Source organism: Cyprinus carpio, chromosome B14 (genome assembly GCF_018340385.1).
Source record: "Cyprinus carpio isolate SPL01 chromosome B14, ASM1834038v1, whole genome shotgun sequence".
NCBI lineage: Eukaryota > Metazoa > Chordata > Actinopteri > Cypriniformes > Cyprinidae > Cyprinus > Cyprinus carpio.
Genome location: NC_056610.1, coordinates 11441539 through 11461956, shown reverse-complemented (window position 1 = coordinate 11461956; position 20418 = coordinate 11441539). Strand labels below are relative to the sequence as shown.

The window sequence follows — 20418 nt, the reverse complement described above, 5'->3', positions numbered from 1 at the left end:
AGGATAAGAATGACACCCAGATCCATGCTGCTGTTTGTGGCGGGGGGTCTGAATGACTCAGAGGTACATGCTGTTCTTCCAGCACTAAACTATGTGGCTACCTCAACAAGAAGGGTGGACCTCTCAAAGCCTGGAAGTCCCGCTGGTTTGTCTACGAGGAGAAGAGCTGTCAGTTGTTTTACTACCGTATGGCACAGGATATCAATCCTCTGGGTAAGGTGGATCTGTCTCGAGCCACGTTCAGTTACCCGCTGCAGGGAGAGGAGGGAACCTTTCACATTCAGACACCAGAGCGCACTGTCATTCTCAAGGTAATGTAATCACATGGTTTGAAATAACAGATTAAAAAATTGTGAATTGTGAAGCAACAAAGGGCGACAAGCTTGGGATAGGTTGGTACAGTAATTGTGAAAAAAATCTCTCAGATGAACATGGCCACTATAGATTATTTTACATAAGTGTTTATATGAAGAAACTTAAGTCCATTTCAGTGCTGTTATTGTTAAATACAGTAAATCTATTAAAACTCATTTTATTTAACTACAAAATGAAATAAAATAAACATTAGATAAAACTTGAAGGAAAATTAGAAATGCTGCCTTGGTTACTTACTGAAATAACAAATAAGATTAAACTAAAGCTGAAAATAAATGACAATTAAATATAAAACTGTAGTACTTTATATATTACAAAAAGTAAAACTAATAAAAATGAGAACAGCACATAACAATTACTAAAACTTATTGAAATTGAAGCACAAATCTGTATTGTCAGAATTTATCTCTGCAGTTAACTTTGTAGTTGTCTGTAAGTCTCATTATCCTGAAAGGTGATTCTCATTAAAAACTACTTTTTAGTTTTATTACTTAAAGGGATAGTTCACACACAAAAAATTACAATTCTGTCATGTTGTTCCAAACCCGTAAGACCTTCATTCATCTTCCGAGCACAAATTTAAATATTTTTGATGAAATCCAACAGCTTTCTGACCTTGCATAGACAGCAAGGAAACTACCACATTCAGGGACCAGAAACGTAGTAAGGACATCATTAAAATAATCTGTTAAATAGTTAAAATAGTAATTAATGACTGAATGTTCATTTTTGGGTTAACTACTCCTTTAAATGAGCATACTGTACATTGAAGACAATACATCAAATACTGTCATAATGTATAAACACTTAACTATTTATTTATTGCACCACAGTAATGAGCACTGGAAAGAATATGTGCTTCATTGCAACAATATTGAATAAATGCCAATGTGACTGGGAAAGTCCAGGGACTGAACTGGGAATGTCCCATGGAAAAAAAAAAAGTGAAAGCATGTTTTATGATTTAAAAAAAATAAATAAAAAATTGACAATTACTGATTTAAGATTAGCGATTCTAAAGGTCAGTTGCTTTCCAAAAACGAGATTGTAGGGTATAAATGGGGGGAGGAATCTAAACGTTTCTTTCTTTCTTTCTTTTTTGTCTCCAAAGAGCTTGTTATCTTTGGGGTCAGACAGCCTTTAAAATAGCACAGTGATCACATGACTGCACTTCATATTACACGCACCACATACTAGAGTATCAACAGAGAGAAAAGGCTGCTGGCTGTACACATTTTGATAAAGTGTAAAGTTCTGATTAGTGGTCATTGGTCATGTTTTTTTTTTCTTAATTCTAAAATTATATTCACCCTTGAGTCTCTCTTTTGACTGTTACTCATTAGGGTTATGTATGGAGGAATAACAGTCAAGCTTCTTGAGTAAGACAACAATACTTTCCTCTCAACAGTCTTCAAACATGATTTTGTTTTTAGGCAGCTAACAGGGATGCCCAGATGTACTGGTTGCAGCAGCTGCAGTTGAAACGTACGTTATACAGGGAGCAGCATGCTGAACATAAGTCCATATCCAGCCCAGACAAACACAAATTGGAAAGCAGCCCATCAGCAAACAACTGCCATGGTAAGAGCCTAACATCTTAGTAATAATGAAACCCGACATTGATTACATAAAACTAAAAAAGATATTTACTACATTATGAAAATGACACTATGAAATAGGATCAGAGGGTGAATGCACTTAATTTTTTTCCAAATAAAGTTCAGTTGTTTGGCCAGTCATGTGATACCAAGTTAATAGAAAGTGAAAGATGATTAGAACCAGTCAGATCTTTAGGGTTATTCCAGAATGCCTTGGAATCTGTGCACCAAAATAGTGTTTTAACTGACTGTTTAACTGACTTCACCTTCAAACTGGTAAGATAATAATGAAAAAAGATGCCTTGTTAAAATTACTAAAACTAAAAATAAATTACATTTAAAAACTAGTAAAAATGTCAAAAGCATTTAACAATGAACTAATATATTCTAGGACCATTTTTCTTTTTCCTTTTTGTATTGTGACAGTATTTTCAAGACAAATAAGCACATTTGTATCTAAATTTTTATTATCAGAATGTGTCTCTGCATTTAACTTCATAGTTTTTTTTTTTTGTAAATCTCATTATTGTCATTATTCTGAGCACAGGGCAGAGACGGAGACAGGAAGCAGAGGCAAGGATAGAGGGAGGAAAGCAGCAGATTAGGCTGCAAAAGCTCTCTCAGATATTTAATTTGATAGATCATCAGGACTCATACAGTCTCCAGCCAGTTTGTGCATGTATTGTCTACACTCATTCTGTTATCTGTCTTAGCAGGAGGGTGTGTAGACAGGAAATGTCAGGACTGTTAATCATCCACAACTTCAAGCCAAAATTTAGCAGTTCTGGAAAAATGGTGGGATGGATATTGATATCCATCTTTTCTTTTTCATGATCCACTACATCTCACATAAACTATGGAAAATGATAAAAGCACATGGTCACTAAAAACATAATATATGGCTGATGAAGTTTGAAATGTAATTTAAACTAATTTTTGAGGCACCCAAAACTTTTGGCAATTAAAGTGGAAATGTGGCAGCAGTAGTTTGATACTTATTGTTTTTTAGTGTATACCACCTGTATCCAGAAAACTGGATTAATTAATTAATTAATTGCAAGTTGTTCCCTGTCTCTTATAATTTCCAATGCATAAATGGATCATTTCCAGGAATCCAAGTATACAGGGTTGGGCTTCTCGTGCTAAAAGCACATTCATTACTTACATTCGCAGCCATCCCCTTCCAACCGCAAGCTGTTAAGGCATTAAGCAACAGCTGTTGAATGAGAGTCAAATGCAGAAAAAGAGGAAGTGAAAGTCTGAGCGGCTGAATCGGTAGAAAATCTGGAATATTTCATCATCAGACAAAGACAGACAGTATGGATATGTATTTATGTTTTACTCAATGCTAGCTTGTGGTTAGCATATGGATCTTTTAAACAGTACTTATGTGATTATTAGAAATTCCAGGCATGCTGGGACATGTACTGTACCCCACCCTGTGCTAAACAACATTGTTTCGTTCTGTCATTAGAAAAGAGATAGGTAAAGCAAGATAAAGAAACAAAACTAAAATATCATTTTACTGGCATAAGCTTTATTTTTCTTCATAAGCTTTTTATATTTTCTGTCTTACTCTACCATTTAAAAGTTGGGGGTCAGTAAGATTATTTTTCGTTTTTAAGAAATTAAGAAATTAATACATTTATTCTGCAAGGATTTATTAAATTGATCAAAAGTGACTACAATTATACAATATATATTTCAGATAAATGTGTTTTCTTTTTAACTTCATATTCATCAAAGAATCCTGAAAATAAATGTCATGGTTTCCACAAAAAAATATTAAGCAGCACAACTGTTTTCAACTTTAAAAAAAAAAAAAAAAAAAAAAGAATGTTTCTTGAGCAGCAAATCAGCATATTAGAATGATTTCTGAAGGATTATGTGACACTGAAGACTGGAGTAATGATACTGAAAATTCAGCTTTGATCACAGGAATAAATGACATTTTAAAATATATATTTATATAGAAAAGAGTTATTTTACAATTCTCAGTATTAAAGTTTTATTATATTTTTATCAAATAAATGCAGCCCTAAGCATAAGAGATTTTTTTCCAAAACATAAAATCTTACTGTGATCTCAGCATTTAAAAAATTGTGTTTTCTTATCAAACAATTAAGAAACAAGAAAATCTCATTATCTGAAAGCATGTTGTTATACTGGTCTGTCAGATGTATTTAACGCAGTAGGTTTGCTGAACATACTTTCTGCCTTCTATTACACAGCTGACTTCTTGCCCATAGTGAAGACACCTTCTGGCCTGGTGGGTGAAGAAGCAGCCAGTCTGCCTGCACCTGGATTAAACAGCCCGCTCAACATGTCAATCAAACATCCACTAATTGAGCTGCAGTGAGTACATGTGCTTATGATGTATACTCTGTCTGTTCTCACAGAATGGATGGGATATTTCTAAAAATGGTAAAATGAAAAAATGGTTCACGCTAACAGTCTGCGTCAGTGCCTTCCAACAAAAGCTGTGTTGTAATTCTTTGCATTTCTCTAGAATTATTATTTTAAGGAAGTCAGACCCACAAGTATATATGTCATTTCCTGGGATTTTATTATACGCAGGAGTGACCACATTGTTTTATAAGGGATTCTCATACTAGACAACATCTGTTATATTATTAGTCAAAAAAGTGATTATTTTTTTGTTCAATGTATAATGTGAGCATTGTACCAAATAGTTTATCTAATATTAGGGCTGTGCAAAAAATCGAATACGATTTTCATGCGCATCTCATCAGTAAAGACGCTCCTGTAATTAGTAGTAGATCTCCAGCACGTGCGTTCAGATCAGGGTTGCCAGGTTTTCACAACAAAATCCTGCCCAGTTGCTTCTCAAAACTAGTCCAAAACTAGCCCAATCGCGTTTCCAGGAGGTTTCCGCGATAAAAATTGCATCCCGGGGTTAAAATGTACGTTTTTTGGCATGGTTGCCTTGGTAAAATTCTCATTTTAGGGGCTAAATATCACGTTATTGGTATTGGGGTCGCTTCAACCCGCGGACATGAAAAACAACCGCAGACTTGGCAACACTGGTTCAGGTGGAGCGGCATTTATTACACAGAGCCGTAGCCCACCGACAAGCTACACAAAATCGCTTTCAAAATCGAGAAAGAATCGCCTGCGATTTTAAAATCAATTTTGTGTAGACTGTCAGTGAATTACGGCTCTGTGTAGTAAATGCCAACCAGTGTTGCCAAGTCTGCGGTTGTTTTCCATGTTCGCGGGTTGAAGCGACCCCAATACCAATAACGTGATATTTAGCCCCTAAAATGTGAATATTACCAAGAAGCAACTGGGCAGGATTTGTTGTGAAAACCTGGCAACCCTGATCTGAACGCACATGCTGGAGATATACTACTAATTACAGGAGCGTCTTTACTGATGAGATGCGCATGAAAATCGTATTCGATTTTTTGCACAGCCCTATCTAATATATGATTAGGAAGTAATATTAGTTTCACATCTGTCTCAATGAAAGTGGGAAGTTGCTTCTATTTCTGAATAAAACACATCACGACAAATACTATTTCATCATCATCTTCAATGACAAAAATTATTAATTATTTTAAATGATTATATAAGGGTGCATGTTAGCCTGTTAATAGTTGTTGTTGTTACTTGTACTTATGTTTGAGACTGAAACTAACCAATCAGCACTTGACTTTCATTAACTGAGCTATGGGCATGATACAAATCATGAAGTTGGTGCTGTTACTTTTAACCATGTAAAGTCTGACATATGAAATAAGAGTCAGAAAAATTTTGTGTGTGTGTTTTGTTGAGTATCATATTTAAAGAGTCAGGTTTTATGACTCAGTGTGATATAGGAGCATTTAAAGCATTTTTAGAATTATACTTGAAGACAACAATCAAATGACTGAAGGAATGTAGTGGATTGTTTACAACAGGTTTTGCAGAAAAGTTTGATCATGTTGATAATTTACAGGCCTTGTTGATAATTTACAGGCCTAGCAGATATAATCCAGTAGACTTTGATTTATCTGATGGTTAATAAGATGTGCATTGCGCAATTAAACCCTACAGACTTAAATTAAAGAGCCTAAGACATGTCTATAGACTACAGTGTCCTCTGTTAATTTAAGCCACCTAGCAACCATCTACAACACACTTAGCATCATCACAACAAGTTTTGTACTCGCCTTTTTCTTCCAAAAATGAAGTTATCAGTTCTTCAGTGGTTTCTCTATGTTTGATTTATAGGAACACAATGCACAGTTTCCGTAAACGGCACTCACAGGAAATTAGACAAAGTGTCTTCCATATTGATGATCCAACTGACAAACAAAAAACACCCTCATCTAAGACATCCAGTAAGTGCCACAACTTTCTCACTAGAAAAATAATAAACAATTGTTTCAAATTAAAATGCTCATGGCCACCGTCCTTCTCAGCTTTAGAGGTTCCCACACCCAGTTCTTCTCAAGGCCCAGAATCCCCTGCTAATGCCAGGTCTGAGGAAGATCTCTCCACCATTTCATCAGTCAGAAAGAGTAGCAAAGAAACGTCCAAATCACTGGATCTCAAGGACACATCTCGACTTCAACATGAAAAACTTTACCTGGCAGAAGAGGTCAAAGCGCAGAAGGTAAAGTGAGAAAGTTAATAACCTCTTCAGCTTCTCATTTAAGATGAATCAACTGAAAATCACATATGCATGTGTTGTCAGGAGTTGGTGTTGCTGTTGCATAAGGTACTAGAAGCTGCTCAGCTAGAGAAGCGCACCTGTGCTCAGTTTCTAGCCGCTGAGGGGGAGCAGGAGCGATTGGAGCTCCTCAGACACGGCGAGCGACGAGCGGCCGAACTGCGAGACCAACTGGAGTCCCTGCAGCAGGAGAACGAGAACCTACGGAGGGATCTGAACCAGAGGGACGCCCATATCGCCGAACTCCAGGAGAGTGTCCAGCTCCTGATGCACAAGAATCAGGCCAAACAGGAAGTGATACTGAAGCTGTCTGAGAAGTTTGTAGTCTTTGGGGAAGACCAGCATTGCACCAATGGGCTGCAGTCAGAGGCCTTAAAACAGCTAACAATCGAGAATGAGAATTTGAAAGTGAGAAAATACAGCATTTTTACATACAAATGTGTGATATTACAATATATTTTTCTATATTTACATAAAAATATTGTTCTTTTTGTCAGTATTATTTTATTATATATACATATATATATACATACATATATATACGTATATATACATATATATATATATATATATATAATACACACACACACACACACACATATAGATAGATAGAAAATTCAGCTTTTCCATCACAGGAATAAATTACATTTTAAAATACATTAAAACAGAAAACAGTTATTTAAAATTGTAATAATATTTCATTATATTACTGTTTTACTGAATTTTTGATCATATAAATGCAGCAAGAGACTTCTATATAAAAAAAAAAAAACATACAACAAAACTTACCAACCCCAAACTTTAGAATATATAACTAATACTATAAATGTGCATTATTTATGAGCAGTTTATTGCATTTTATGCTTCTGAAATGACTGCTCCAAGCATGATTGCAACTTTACTCTAAGCCCAAACATGATCATATCTCTATTTCAGGATGATTTGAAGGCATATAAAACTCAGAACCAGTACCTAAACTCTGAGATCTATCATCTGACGACACTTTGGAGAAAAAGTTGCGAACAGGAGCAAAGTCTGATAGTAAAGGTAAATTATTTTTCAGTCAAGGTTTCTAGCACCAGAAACAGACACATTTTTGCTACTGTCTTTACCCTTTGTACTGATTGGCTAATCTAAACACTAAATGGCTCTTCATGAATTGAGAGAATAGTGTTTTGAAATTTAGAGTGTGTTCACTTCCATATCAAAAGATCAAGAGAAATTAAATTTTTATAATATAAGCACTTAAAAGGTGGTCAGAGCCATTTGCGATGGTAATCTGAGATGATAAACATCAAGAAGTGTTTGAAAATTGGATTAAGTGGTGTTACTTTGTGTGTGCCAGTGTGCTGTTCTGGAGGCCAATAGCTGTCAGAAGGAAAGCAGATACCTAGGAATCCTCCAGAAGCTCCAGGAGAGTAAGGAACTGAATCCAGAGCAGAGAGAAGCGGTCAAGAAGGTGGTTAAGGATGCAGTTCGGGCAGACCTGAGCACTGCCGTCAAACTAAACTCAGTCAGGTAAACAGTCCCATCCGTTTACCCCCAAATACAAATTCTATCATCATTTATTCAGCCTGTTCTTTTCGTCTGTGGAGCCTTGCTGTCAGCAGGCCTTAAATCACAAACATTTTCCCATATAAATGTTTGTCAGAGTTCTATTTATGTTGGAACTCACAGTTCCCGACATTCCACAGGGACTACGATGAATATGGATTTAGGATTGCAATGGACTACAAAGTTGAAGACCTGAAGCTCCTTGCTAAGATCCAGGCCCTGGAGATCCGATCCCAAACCCTGCTGAACCAGGAGGAATGCGACGGGCCATTGTTGGCTCGTTGCGCTCAGCTCCTGTTTGGACGGGCTGAAGGAGAACTGTCTTCATCCACAGAACTAAAGAATCTCCTCCGGACGGGCTTACCACGCGAGTACCGTGCGAGGGTTTGGCGCTTTATGATACAGACTAGGACCAAGTCTCTAAAAGAGCGTCATCCCAACTGCTATCAAGAACTGTGCGAGAAGAGCAGAACCTCGCCTCACCTGGTGCCCAGACAAATCCAGCTGGACCTGGATCGTACGCTGACCTCCAATCAATACTTTTCCCCTCCTTCAAACCCCTTGATTCAGAAGCTGGAGAGAGTTCTGCAGGCGTTCTCTTGGCAAAACCCCACCATCGGCTACGTGCAGGGACTCAACAGGTATTTAGCCTCCATAGACATAAAAAGAGAACTGGCTTTGATTAGAGGTGATTGAACTAATGTGAGTAGTACAAGTAATGCAAACCACAAAACCAGTCACAAGGGTCAGCTTTTTTAAACTGAGATTTATACATAATTTGAAAGCTGAATAAGTAAGTTTTCCATTGATGTATGGTTTGTTAAGATAGGACAATATTTGGCTGACAACTAGAAAATCTAGAATCTGAGTGTGCAAAAATTTAAATATTCAGTAAATCGCCTTCAAATTTGTTTGAAAATTGAAAAAGTTTTTAGCAATGTATATTACTAATCAAAAATTCATTTTTTGATACATTTACAGTAGGAAATGTACAAAATATCTTCATGGAACATGATCTATACTTAATATCCTAATGATTTTTGGCATAAAAGAAAAATCAATAATTTTGACCCATACAATGTATTTTTGGATATTGCTACAAATAACCCCCATGTGACTTATGATTGGTTTTGTGGTCCAGAGTAACAAATTTACATAAAAATAAAAATATTATAATTTTATATAATACATGTTACAAAAAACAAAAAGTGCCAAATTTTGACAAATTTACTACTAACCACTTTAAATGTATTTTTAAATATAAAATGTATTAAATATATTATATATTTATTTCAAAGTTATAGTTTATAATATCTTATATAATGTAAAATATAATTTTTGAAAGAAGTCAGTATCTTATTTATTAAATAATTGAAGCTTGCTGATTTTAAGTGTGGTCTCAGATTCTCAACTACTCTTAAATAGTTCAAATATTGAACATAAATCTCAATGTTAAATCTAAATGTTAATATATAAAATACACAACTTTTTTGCTTAATCTGGTAAAATATGGCTTAAAAATGCTTTATTTCAAAATTCTAACCAAAGCTATGTGGTAAGTGACAGAAATGACATGTAGAGTGATAGTTGCCTCCTCTGCCATGCTGAACACTGCATACTAACGATTTAATACCATAACATGTATTGTACTGACATCTGCTGGTCACTTGTTGATCAACAACATTCTGATGGAGGGTTGCCAAATTGGGCTACTTTACACTGTTGTCGTGGGTTGTTTTTCATGTCCGCGGGTTTTAGCGACCTCAATAACGTGATATTTAGCCCCTAACATGCGACCCCACCAAAAACGTGTATTTTACCCCACCGGAATGCGATTTTTAATAAGGGGATTCCCCGCGAAACGTGATTGGGCTAGTTTTTTTCAGTAGCAATTGGGCGGGTTTTGTTGTGAAAACCTGGCAACCCTGCTTACAGGCCAAACAGAGTTAGGTGTAGGTTTACTGTAAGGGCCACAATATCTATATGCAAAAAGAAAGGTAAATAACACCATCGATGCCACTGTGTGCAGACTGGCAGCCATTGCTCTGCTGATATTACAGGACGAGGAAGATGCCTTCTGGTGCTTGGAAGTGATTGTGGACTACATCATGCCCCCCCATTACTACACTAAAGACCTGGTGGGCTGTCAGGTGGGAACTCCGCATTAATCCTAAAACCTGCTGCTTATTTGAATGGTTCAGATTTAGTTTACAATCCCAGATTTTCAGTATGGTCTCAAACTATTATACATGACCATTTTTAAATGTTTGGAAGCAAGTATTGAAATATTTTTGATTTTCTTCTTCCAATCTCTCCAGGCCGACCAGCGTGTGCTAAAGGACCTCATGTCTGAGAAGCTGCCTCGACTCACGGCTCATCTGGAAGCGCTAAAAGTAGACGTGTCACTCATCACTGTTGAATGGTTTCTGGTGTTGTTCGTTGAGAGTCTGCCTGCACGCATACTGTTTAAAGTATGGGACGCCTTCCTGTATGAGGGCATCAAGGTACCGTAAAGCATTCTGGGGAGATGCTGTATACATCAATAGCTGGGTCTCTAATAGTTTGAGGTTTCTGGATATTCCACTGAATATTTTGCGACAGTTTTGTTTGTAATATGATTTACCCTCATTTTGCCCCTTATCCACTTGTGTAAAAGACCTACATTTCCCATCATTTTCACAAAATTTACAAGCCTGCAGGCCAAATACAAGGACACAATATTGAACCAAATCCCTCATTCATGTCTCACAGGTGATATTTCGCTATGCATTGGCTCTTTTCAAATACAAAGAGGAAATCATCTTAAAGATCAATGACAGTGTTGAGATGTACCAGTATCTCCGCATCTTCCCCTACACCATTGCAGATGGAAGGTAAGATGAAGGATAACAAATGGAAGAGAGAACAATGTACAGAGTGTGAAAAAAAGAGCAAGAGTAACATAAAATATACATACAGAATACAGTATATATATATAATGACCTAACATGCAATTCTACAGTATGGAATTTTAATATTATCATGCATACGATGCATTCTAAAAGTATTAAAGAATTATACAGTAAATTTATTCATGCCTTGTGCTATAGGATATAATGTATTATTCATGGTTACAACTTTGAAGGAGTATTATGAATTTTACCAAAAGTCTTTTCTAAAAGACTTTTCTCTGTAAAGATATCAGCAGGTATTATAATGTGTTTATGATAAGAAACAAAGGACAATATATTAATAAGCATTGTAACCAGAGCACGTTTTACACACTTAAAAAGAGTTATAATTATGTACAAGCAAATTATTGAAAACTATAAAACATTCATGCATAATCAAAATATTTTTTACAATTGTGATTTAAATAGTATATATTAGTCCATCTAAATTTATAAAAATATTTTTCACAAATTTTATTTTATATATATATATACACACACACACACACACACACACACACATATATAATATATATATATATACACATACATATATATATAAAAAAAAAAATCAAACTTGAAATGGCTTTTGTATGTGTATGTTTTTTTTTGGTGTAGTTATTTTTGACAATGTATGAATTCACTGTGTATTATTAAAAACAAAGCAGCCTGCATCTGTTAGAAACAGAATATAGGTCAGATGCTTCTGTGGTGTGGCTATTTTAAAATAGTATGCCCCTGATACTGTGTGCACACACCTGCTCACTCCTATTTCCAGTGCATGGCATCGTTTCAAAAAAACAATGAGGAAAAGCTGGCTTGGGGAGAGTTTTTCCAAACCGCAGGTTTCTGCAGGAAATAAACAGAGCAGCTAATTCATCACTGGAGTTTCAATCCCAATATACCTCATCTTTCTTGTCCCCAGGAAGCTGACAAGCATTGCCTTCAACGATATGAATCCACTGCCCATGAAGCTGCTACAGAACCGGCGCGCTGCACATCTGGAACGCCTCCATGCTGAGATTAAAGAACTGGAGAAATTACGGAAAGCATACAGAGCTGAACAAGTCCAGTGCAAAGACAAAGAGCTGGACACCCTGGCTAGTGAGGATGAAGAGGAGGTATAAGACATCAAACATAAGCTTTTGATGCATGTGCTGAAGCCTTGAATGCTGAGTGAGAAACACTAAAGAAAAAGAACTCCTCATCATTTATTCACCCTCATGTTGTTCCAAACCCACAAGTATCAGTTCTTTATCAAGTGAATGGAGATGGCACAATAAATTAATCTATTTAACCATATTAACTATATAATGGGTGGCTAATATATGATGAGGAAAAGACCAAACACAAACATCATTTGTAAAAACAAATCTTTCCATCAGCTACTTTTAGTGCTTTTATCAGAATGATATGAAGGTGAGTAAATGATAGCAAAGACACTGCATAAATGGTTTGACCAAAATCATTTTATCAGCAAAAAAGCAGCACTGATCTTAGTATTGGGCATGCTGAAGTCCTATTTATTTGGACTGATATGCATGTGCAACTACACTACTGTTCAAACGTTTGGGGTCAGTAATATGTATAATTATAAATTAATTAAATCTTCAATTCTGCAGGGCCACATTAAATGGATCAAAAGTGATAATAAAGGCTTGTCAAGTTTTCCACTAAAATATTAAGCAGCATAACTGTTTATAACAGTGATAAGAAATATGTTTAGCAGCAAATTACTATATTAGAATGATGCTAAATAATTCAGCTTTGCAATCACAGCAATTAAATTATATTTTAAAATATATTGAAACTGAAAATGGGTATTTTACATTGTAATGTCATTTCACAATATTGCTGTTTTACTGTATTTTTTATCAAACAAATGCAGCATTGATGAGACGAAGACTTTTTTCAATAACTTTTTAGAAAACTTACCAACCACAAGCTTTTGAATGGTAGTGTACATGTAATCTCTTCAGCATAGATTTGTTTTTAAATTGGAGTGTTTTATTGTTTTTGTTTAGTTTTTTTTAGTTTTTATAGATTTTCTACTGTATATATATCACATGCATGCCTATATTATCAGCATCATGCAGAGTTCACAGACTAATATGGTATGCCATAAAATGCACATAATAATAAAAAACTTTAAAAAAGAAACTTTCACTTCAGTTTGTCTTCATATTGAAGAAAATCCAGGGTGAACATCGGACACATCTGAAGAAACAATATCCTTTTTTAACCCCCATTTTATTACTTTAAAAAACAGGATACGTATGAAATCATAAATATAAAAATTAAACAAATCAACAAAAACTTAGTTCAGTGTTACAAACAACTTTACTGTAGGTAAGAGCTAATAGCTAATATCACACCAGAGGAGTAAACTGATGTATTGCCCATCCATGACTGTATCCGATAACAAAATCGGCCTATTCCCCCGTGTGACATGAACAGAAGCACAGTTTCCCAAAATGAAGAGAAATAGCCTCACAATCTCATCTTGAAAAAAACAAAAACAAAATAAAAACAGTGGCTTGTCGCATAATAAAGCTATTGTTCTATCAGTGTTAAGTCACATGTATTCTAATGCCAAACAGTTCACGTTCCTACAAAAATGGCTCATTGTTTTAAAGAGTTAGAAAAGTCCCAGGTCAGGAGCATGCAGGTCATGTGTGTGTGTGTATACAGTGGTTATGGGTTTACTAGCTTGTCTCTAAGCACAGCTCATCTGTCTCTTTCTAATACACACTGACAAGACTAGAGAAGTCACGGCTGTTACTGAGATGCTTTCAGTGATTTAGAGAAAGAAGAAAAAGGCTGTGAACAAAAAAATCCAACCGGTTTTCCACCAGGTAGCATAAGAGAGAGTTTGTGCACTTCTTACATTTCCTTTTGTGCACATTTGGCAATATAAAGTGGAGTTGTGAGCCAAAGCCGATGTCTGAGGCCAAAAAGATCCTGTTCAAGTGAATATGACACAGGAGTCTGTAAAAAAAAAAAAAAAAAAAAAAAAACCTTCTCAGGCAGTAAATGCTCATTGTAAGTTCAGTTTTCCGGTCCAAATCCCTAAGTTCAAACCCTTTGAGTCCAAAAAAACGATCTTAGCTGATCTTAGTTCAGCATCAAAAGATGTATCTCACAAAACCTTTTTTTTTTTTTTTTTTTTTGCATAAAACATTTTTAGATTCCTTTTTGCATTGTTGACATTATTGTTTAAAAAAAAAAAAAAAAAAAGCACAATCATCATTACTGCATTGTAGTGTATATGTACTGTAATATATAGGTGTGTGTGTGTGTGTGTGTGTTTTAAATTGTATTTTAATGCTGTTAAATTAAATTACATACATTTTGTTCAATTACACAAAATTATTTTGTAATAATAATATAGTATTAGGCAAAACAATTGTTTAAAATAATTACAGTAGTGAAAAATTAAGCACATTTCCCTTCAGATTTTCATGTAAATAATGTCACAATTACAAATAACCTTAATGGTTCTAATTTTCTTTATGCAAAACATTTTTTCTTTTGATTTTGGGGTGACGTTTTTGTGAGATTCACCCTAAAAGGCAAGTTCCACCGTTCATCTTGAAAACACAACCTACTTGTTCAGTCATCAAGTTTGTTACCTGATAAAACTGTGGGTTGCGTAACCAGAAACTGCAACGTCAAGCATTTAAAAGACAATTTTGTTGACAGAGAAGATTTTCTTTAAACATTTATGAAACATCTCTATATTGAATGCGCTATATAAGACGATTTGAACTATAAATGTTTTACAGCTATCATTAATTCATCTCTGTGTTTAATGTATGCCATCTTAGTGCAATATTTAACATGCTTTCAGCATAAATTTTGTGTGGCAAATGTTAAATCTCTTTTTTTTCTTAATTCATGCTCATAATATCTCATAGATACAATGTTCATTTCTGAACCCTCTCCCCCCAAAAATCTCCTCCTTTTAAGATAATTAACATTTCCCTCCAATGCAAGACACGAAAACATGGAATAAAAATGATAAAGGAAAAAAAAAAAAATTCCTCAGTCAATATTTATCAATATGTAACATGACGTTCAAAACATCCATACAAAACTGCACACATCGATTTAGCTAAATCTGACATTTGTTAGAAAACAAAAACCAATAGACTGCACTGCAGATTTCTCTGTGCGTAAACAAATTATATATATTCTCCTCAGCCAGACTGAAAACATTCTGGCATTCCATGGGTTAGTTAAATTACTGTGAATAGTTAGATCTGTTTAAAGGGATACTCCACCCCAAAATGAAAATTTTGTCATTAATCACTTACCCCTATGTGGTTCTAAACCTGTAAAAGCGCCGTTCGTCTTCGGAACACAATTTAAGATATTTTGGATGAAAACGAGAAACCGGAAGGCTTGTGACTGGTCCCATAGACTGCCCAAGTAAAATACAATGTCAAGGTCAAGAAAAGTATGAAAAGCATTGTCAGAATAGTCCATCTGCCATCAGTGATTCAACCGTAACGTTATGAAGCGATGGCAATACTTTTTGTTCGCAAATAAAACAAAAATAATGACTTTATTCAACAATTTGTCTCCTTTGTGTCACTCCACATCAGCGTAGTGCCATTTTGGAGAATATGAGCTGAACGCAGGCAGCGTATGCTCTTCTGTGTCAGCCACGACACAGGATGCGCTGTTTTCTTTCAAATCAAAGCGTAAATATGTAGAAAACGTATCCTTGTGGCGCAGCTGACGCAGAAGAGCGTAAGCTGCCTGTGTACAGATCAGATTCTCCAAAATGGCACTACACTGACACAGAAGATACAAATTGTTTTATTGGAGAAAAAGTATTGTTTTTGTCTTTTTATAATTTTGGTTTTAAACCACTGATGGCAGATGGACTATTCTGATGATGCTTTTTATACTTTTCTGGACCTTGACAGTGTATTTTACTTGGCACTCTATGGGACAGTCACAACAATAGTGTTTCGAAGACCATAAAAGCTTTTATGGGTTTGGAACAACATGGAGGTAAGTGATTAATGACAATTTTCATTTTGGGGTGGAGTGTCCCCCTTTAAGGCAGGGGTAACCCTGCTTAGGCGATCGACTGTCCTGCATTTTTGCTTCTAATACAAAACACACCTCTTTAATTTTTAACTAGCCTGAAGTAATAGTTGCTTCAGATTAGGGTTGGAGCTGAACTTTGTAGGACATTCGATCACAGGGTTGGCCACCCCTGTGGTTAAGGCTTTAGGAGACTGTTTCTGTTCTGCAAAGTTGTGTTCATGCGACTCACTCCTGGTTCTGCACAAAGTTTCATGCGACTCTCCTCTTCCACTGCACTAACAGAAAATAAAACTGTTTCCTTTCAAAATACTTTGCATGAGTAGGAAGACTTAAGTTTGATGCGGATATTAATGTCGGTGCCCCTAGACATCTTAGATGAAGAATCGCACACAAGCAGAGATCAGTACTTTATGCTGTGGATCAACATCAGGGATGCTCATGCACTTAATTTCTGTTGACTGAGGCAAAGTCATGTTACTTTAACAACCAAAGACAATCTCCAAGACATGTCGCAGCACCAGAATTGCCCCGCTGCTGATTTATGAACAAGAGTAGCCTTGTGTTTCTTTGAAGGATGAATTGTTTTGAATTAGCTCTGAAGATAAGGTACACATCAAAGATTTGGAATTATTAGAATTTTACATTTTTGTAAAGAATCTCTTATTCTCACCAAGGCTGCATTTATTTGATTAAAAACACATTAAACACAGTAATACTGTAAAATATTACTAGTTTTAATACATTTTAAAAAGTAATATAGTATTACTGTAATGCACAGCTGAATTTTCAGCATCATTACTCCAGTCTTCAGTGTCACATGATCCTTCCAAAATTATTCTAATATGCTGATTTGCTGCTCAAGAAACTTCTCATTATTATTATTAATGTTGAATACAGGCTTTGCTGCTTCATATTTTTGTGGAAACCATGATACACTACTATACAAAAGGTTTGAATTAGATACAATGATTAGATAAAAAAAAATGAATAAATGCTGTTCTTTTGAACTTTCTATTCATCAATCAAGAAACTTTGTCAAATGTAATCATGGTTTCCACAACAAAATTAAGCAGCACAACAATAAAAAGAAGAAATGTTTCCTGAACATCAAATCAGCATATTAGAATGATTTCTAACAGAAGATTGGAGCAATGATGCTGAAAATTCATCATAAGAATAAATTCTATTTTAAAAGATATAAAAATAGAAAACCGTTCTTTTAAATTGGAATAAATTTAAATATAACTGGTTTTACTATATTTTTTATCAAATAAATGCAGCCTTGGTGAGCAAAAGAGACTTCTTCCAAAAACATTCAAATCGTCTTGTAGTGTAACTGTACTGTTATTGTTTGTTTTATTTGTTGTTTGCATGTGCTTTTTGTTGTAATGTCACTCATACTCACAGTTATATCAACTGTGGATCGTAGTCAGAAACCATTAATGTCTTCCTCCCAGTTTAAGGTAACCAGACCCAGTTTCTATCAGCACTAACAGTCACAGCAGGAAAATTTGACTTTTACAGTTTTATCACAACTCAGAAACAAACTAAAATTACCACCATTGGAGGGAAACCAACCAACCTTATTACACACAAGTTAAATTCAAGGACAATACCCTCATTTCAGGCATGGTAACGTTATTTTAGTAAAATAACACAACCAAGCATTTTTTTCTTTTCTGAAAATAAAGAAATAAAAAGCGTAAATGTTTCATTATTTGAATTAAATGAAACAAAAAGAACAAGTGCTGCACTGCAGTATGTGGGTTTCTCATAAATTAAAAAAAAGGTTTCTTATGAAAAATTGACATAATAAAAACAGTGATTCTAGACATTATTAATACTGTGTTTCACTAGATGGCAACTGGGTTTTTTTAGTCTTATAAAAAGGACATCACTACGAAAAAATGCATCAGGCTTTTTAAAATATGCAGCGCTCCAATATAAAGTGCTTCATTACATTGTTATTTCATTTTTTTACAGTTTCTTATTAAAATATTGTATTCCCTGGAGTGAAACCATAGTAAACATGTTACACATTGGTAAAAATAAACATTTTGGAATGTCTTTAAAAAGTCCCATGGGCTGATTTTGGTCAAGCAGAGCTTGTCCCGGGAGCCTACAGGAAAGAAAAAGGGTTATTAGTCTTATTTACTCCCAAACAAACCAACAACCAATCAACTCATCTGGATCTGGAGGAGTTCGTCCACTTCAATCAATTTCAAGCAGCAGAATGCATTAGAAAAAAGCAGGTGTGAGAAGCATGCATATCCATGCATATGGAGAGGCTGTTATGATGGATGTTAAAGGCTGTCTTGAAACCAGATTCTCAGCCCCAATACACATCAACACTATTCATAGTAACAGAATTTCAGAAACATGGAAAGTATATGGGTAGTTGACAAATGTGCACTTTTAAAAATGATCATGAATTTCTAAAGCAATTGCATTTAGTTTTGTGTACAGCTGAGTGGAATAACAGACGTATTTACAGTGGATAACTGAACATGTCCATTTGTTGTTGCCATAAAAAAAAAATCCACCCTTTCTGCTGAATTTTGTTTCCCCGTTTACCAAACATACATACTCCCATAGCAGACATTTGGAATGTTTTTGCTCATCAAATGAAAGTGGAACCCAGTGTGTGCACAAAAAGTATTATTGTAGCTTCATAACATTATGGTTGAACTACTAATGTCACATGGGACTATTTTAACAATGTCCTTACTACTTTCTGGACCTTGAACGTGTCAACTGCATTGCTGTCTATGCAAGTTCAGAAAGCTCTCGGATTTCATCAAAAATATCTTAATTTGGTTCCGAAGATGAACGGAGTTCTTATGGGTTTGGAATGACATGAGGGGTGAGTAATTAATGACAAAATTTTCCTTTTTTGGGTGAACTATCCCTTTAAATAAACCATGAATTTTTTCGTTTTTTTTGTGGGTTTTTAATTTAAATAAAGCATGAATTGTGGAAATTAATTATACAAGTCTAGAGGAACGTCATACTAACTGTCATATAAACAACCTTCCTGAGCCCCTTTTGCTACTGTGTTATTGTTAACCCACTTATATTTAATTATACAGTCAGCCCTAATCTTATGCTACCAAACAAACTGTGTTCTTCCTGACCCACTTATTTTAAAAAAGTTATTTTGTTTTATTTGCTATCTCTTGTTTTTCTAGCTTGGCAGTTTCAATTATCTTTCCTCCAAATAGCAACATGGTGATTTTAAGGCAACGGATAAAAAGTACAGTACAGTTTATAGCTGCCATATGAGTTCAAGACAGTCAATAAAAAAAGAAGAGGCAAGAATGGAATGAAAAAACAGATGAAAAAATAATAATAATCCACAGAAAAACAGAAGTTCATGCTCTGTTAGTGCGATGCACTAAAGGACAGATGAAATGATAGATGGGTGAAGGAGGTGAGGAAGCGTTAGTCAGCATGCAGCAGCAGCCACCGGCGTGTTCTGGAGCAATGTGACCAGGAAGAAGAGGGTGGAGGTGGGCAGGCAGACAGACAGGAAGATGATCATGTCTTGTGTGAGGCAGAGCACCAGTGTGTGCTCCGACAGGACCCAGTCCATCAGCACACACAGCAGCAGGTAGTACAAGTGGAACTCCTGCAAGGCCTGCCACTCCGCCCCTGCCACGCCCACGTCACCACTCACCATGGCCTTAACCTCCGTCAACTCTACCTCTTCCTTGGGACGGGAACGCTTGCTGCGGCCCTGCTCCTCCACCGCCATTGACCTCCTGCTGTTCTCCACAAACTCCTGCAGGAGAGGAAAGTAATAAATCAAACTATAGTCCAGTACAGCTGCTTCCTAGAGGCTGCTGTCACACTAGGTTTGATTTCTTAGTCTGAAACCCACTATCTCTGCCACAGTACGTTTGGGTGAATGTGCAAATCATATCTCACCCTAAAATAACACCTAAAGTACTCACCCCTAAAGTAATAAAAGATTATTAGCTTATGTAAGAAGCATTAAGACCATTAAATGATAATTATGCACATTTCCAAATTCCCATTACTGTAATGTGAAAAAAAAAATCTCATACTGGCAGAAAAAAATACTGTAGATGAATATTATATAAACAGTATATAATATAAAAGTATATATATATATATATATATATATATATATATATATATATATATATATACACATATATATATATATATATATATACACATACATAAACAGTATTTATAT

General features: G+C 35.4%; 2 protein-coding genes across 7 annotated transcripts in view; one reads left to right on the top strand and one right to left on the bottom strand.

The window, feature by feature from the left end:
- The first annotated feature begins 62 nt into the window (after positions 1-62).
- Positions 63-19508, top strand: LOC109097040 (TBC1 domain family member 2A-like). Its single transcript, XM_042738082.1, has 14 exons — positions 63-311; positions 1809-1956; positions 4205-4328; positions 6210-6319; positions 6401-6594; positions 6676-7059; positions 7588-7698; positions 7997-8169; positions 8346-8846; positions 10235-10355; positions 10524-10709; positions 10957-11078; positions 12061-12256; positions 19385-19508. Exons 1-14 carry the CDS (start codon positions 189-191, stop codon positions 19415-19417), a joined length of 2526 nt encoding a protein of 841 aa, XP_042594016.1. The 5' UTR covers positions 63-188; the 3' UTR covers positions 19418-19508.
- The window catches only part of LOC109111664 (choline transporter-like protein 1), a 29057-nt gene continuing 26046 nt past the window's right edge, over positions 17408-20418 (bottom strand). For 4 of the 6 annotated variants that reach the window (XM_042738084.1, XM_042738086.1, XM_042738085.1 and 1 more), the window contains exon 15: positions 19500-19977. In XM_042738084.1, the coding sequence (XP_042594018.1) occupies positions 19642-19977 (336 nt within the window). In that variant the 3' untranslated portion in view covers positions 19500-19641. Of the gene's footprint in view, positions 18316-19499; positions 19978-20418 lie in introns of those variants that run through there. The other 2 variants (XM_042738087.1, XM_042738088.1) reach the window with 2 other exon arrangements.

Coding starts and splice junctions, on each gene's coding strand:
- LOC109097040 (XM_042738082.1), top strand. CDS start 189: ATGGCACAGGATATCAATCCTCTGGGTAAGGTGGATCTGTCTCGAGCC. Junction 1,957..4,204: donor ATCAGCAAACAACTGCCATG/GTAAGAGCCTAA, acceptor TCTATTACACAG/CTGACTTCTTGCCCATAGTG. Junction 12,257..19,384: donor CTAGTGAGGATGAAGAGGAG/GTATAAGACATC, acceptor TTGTTTTTCTAG/CTTGGCAGTTTCAATTATCT.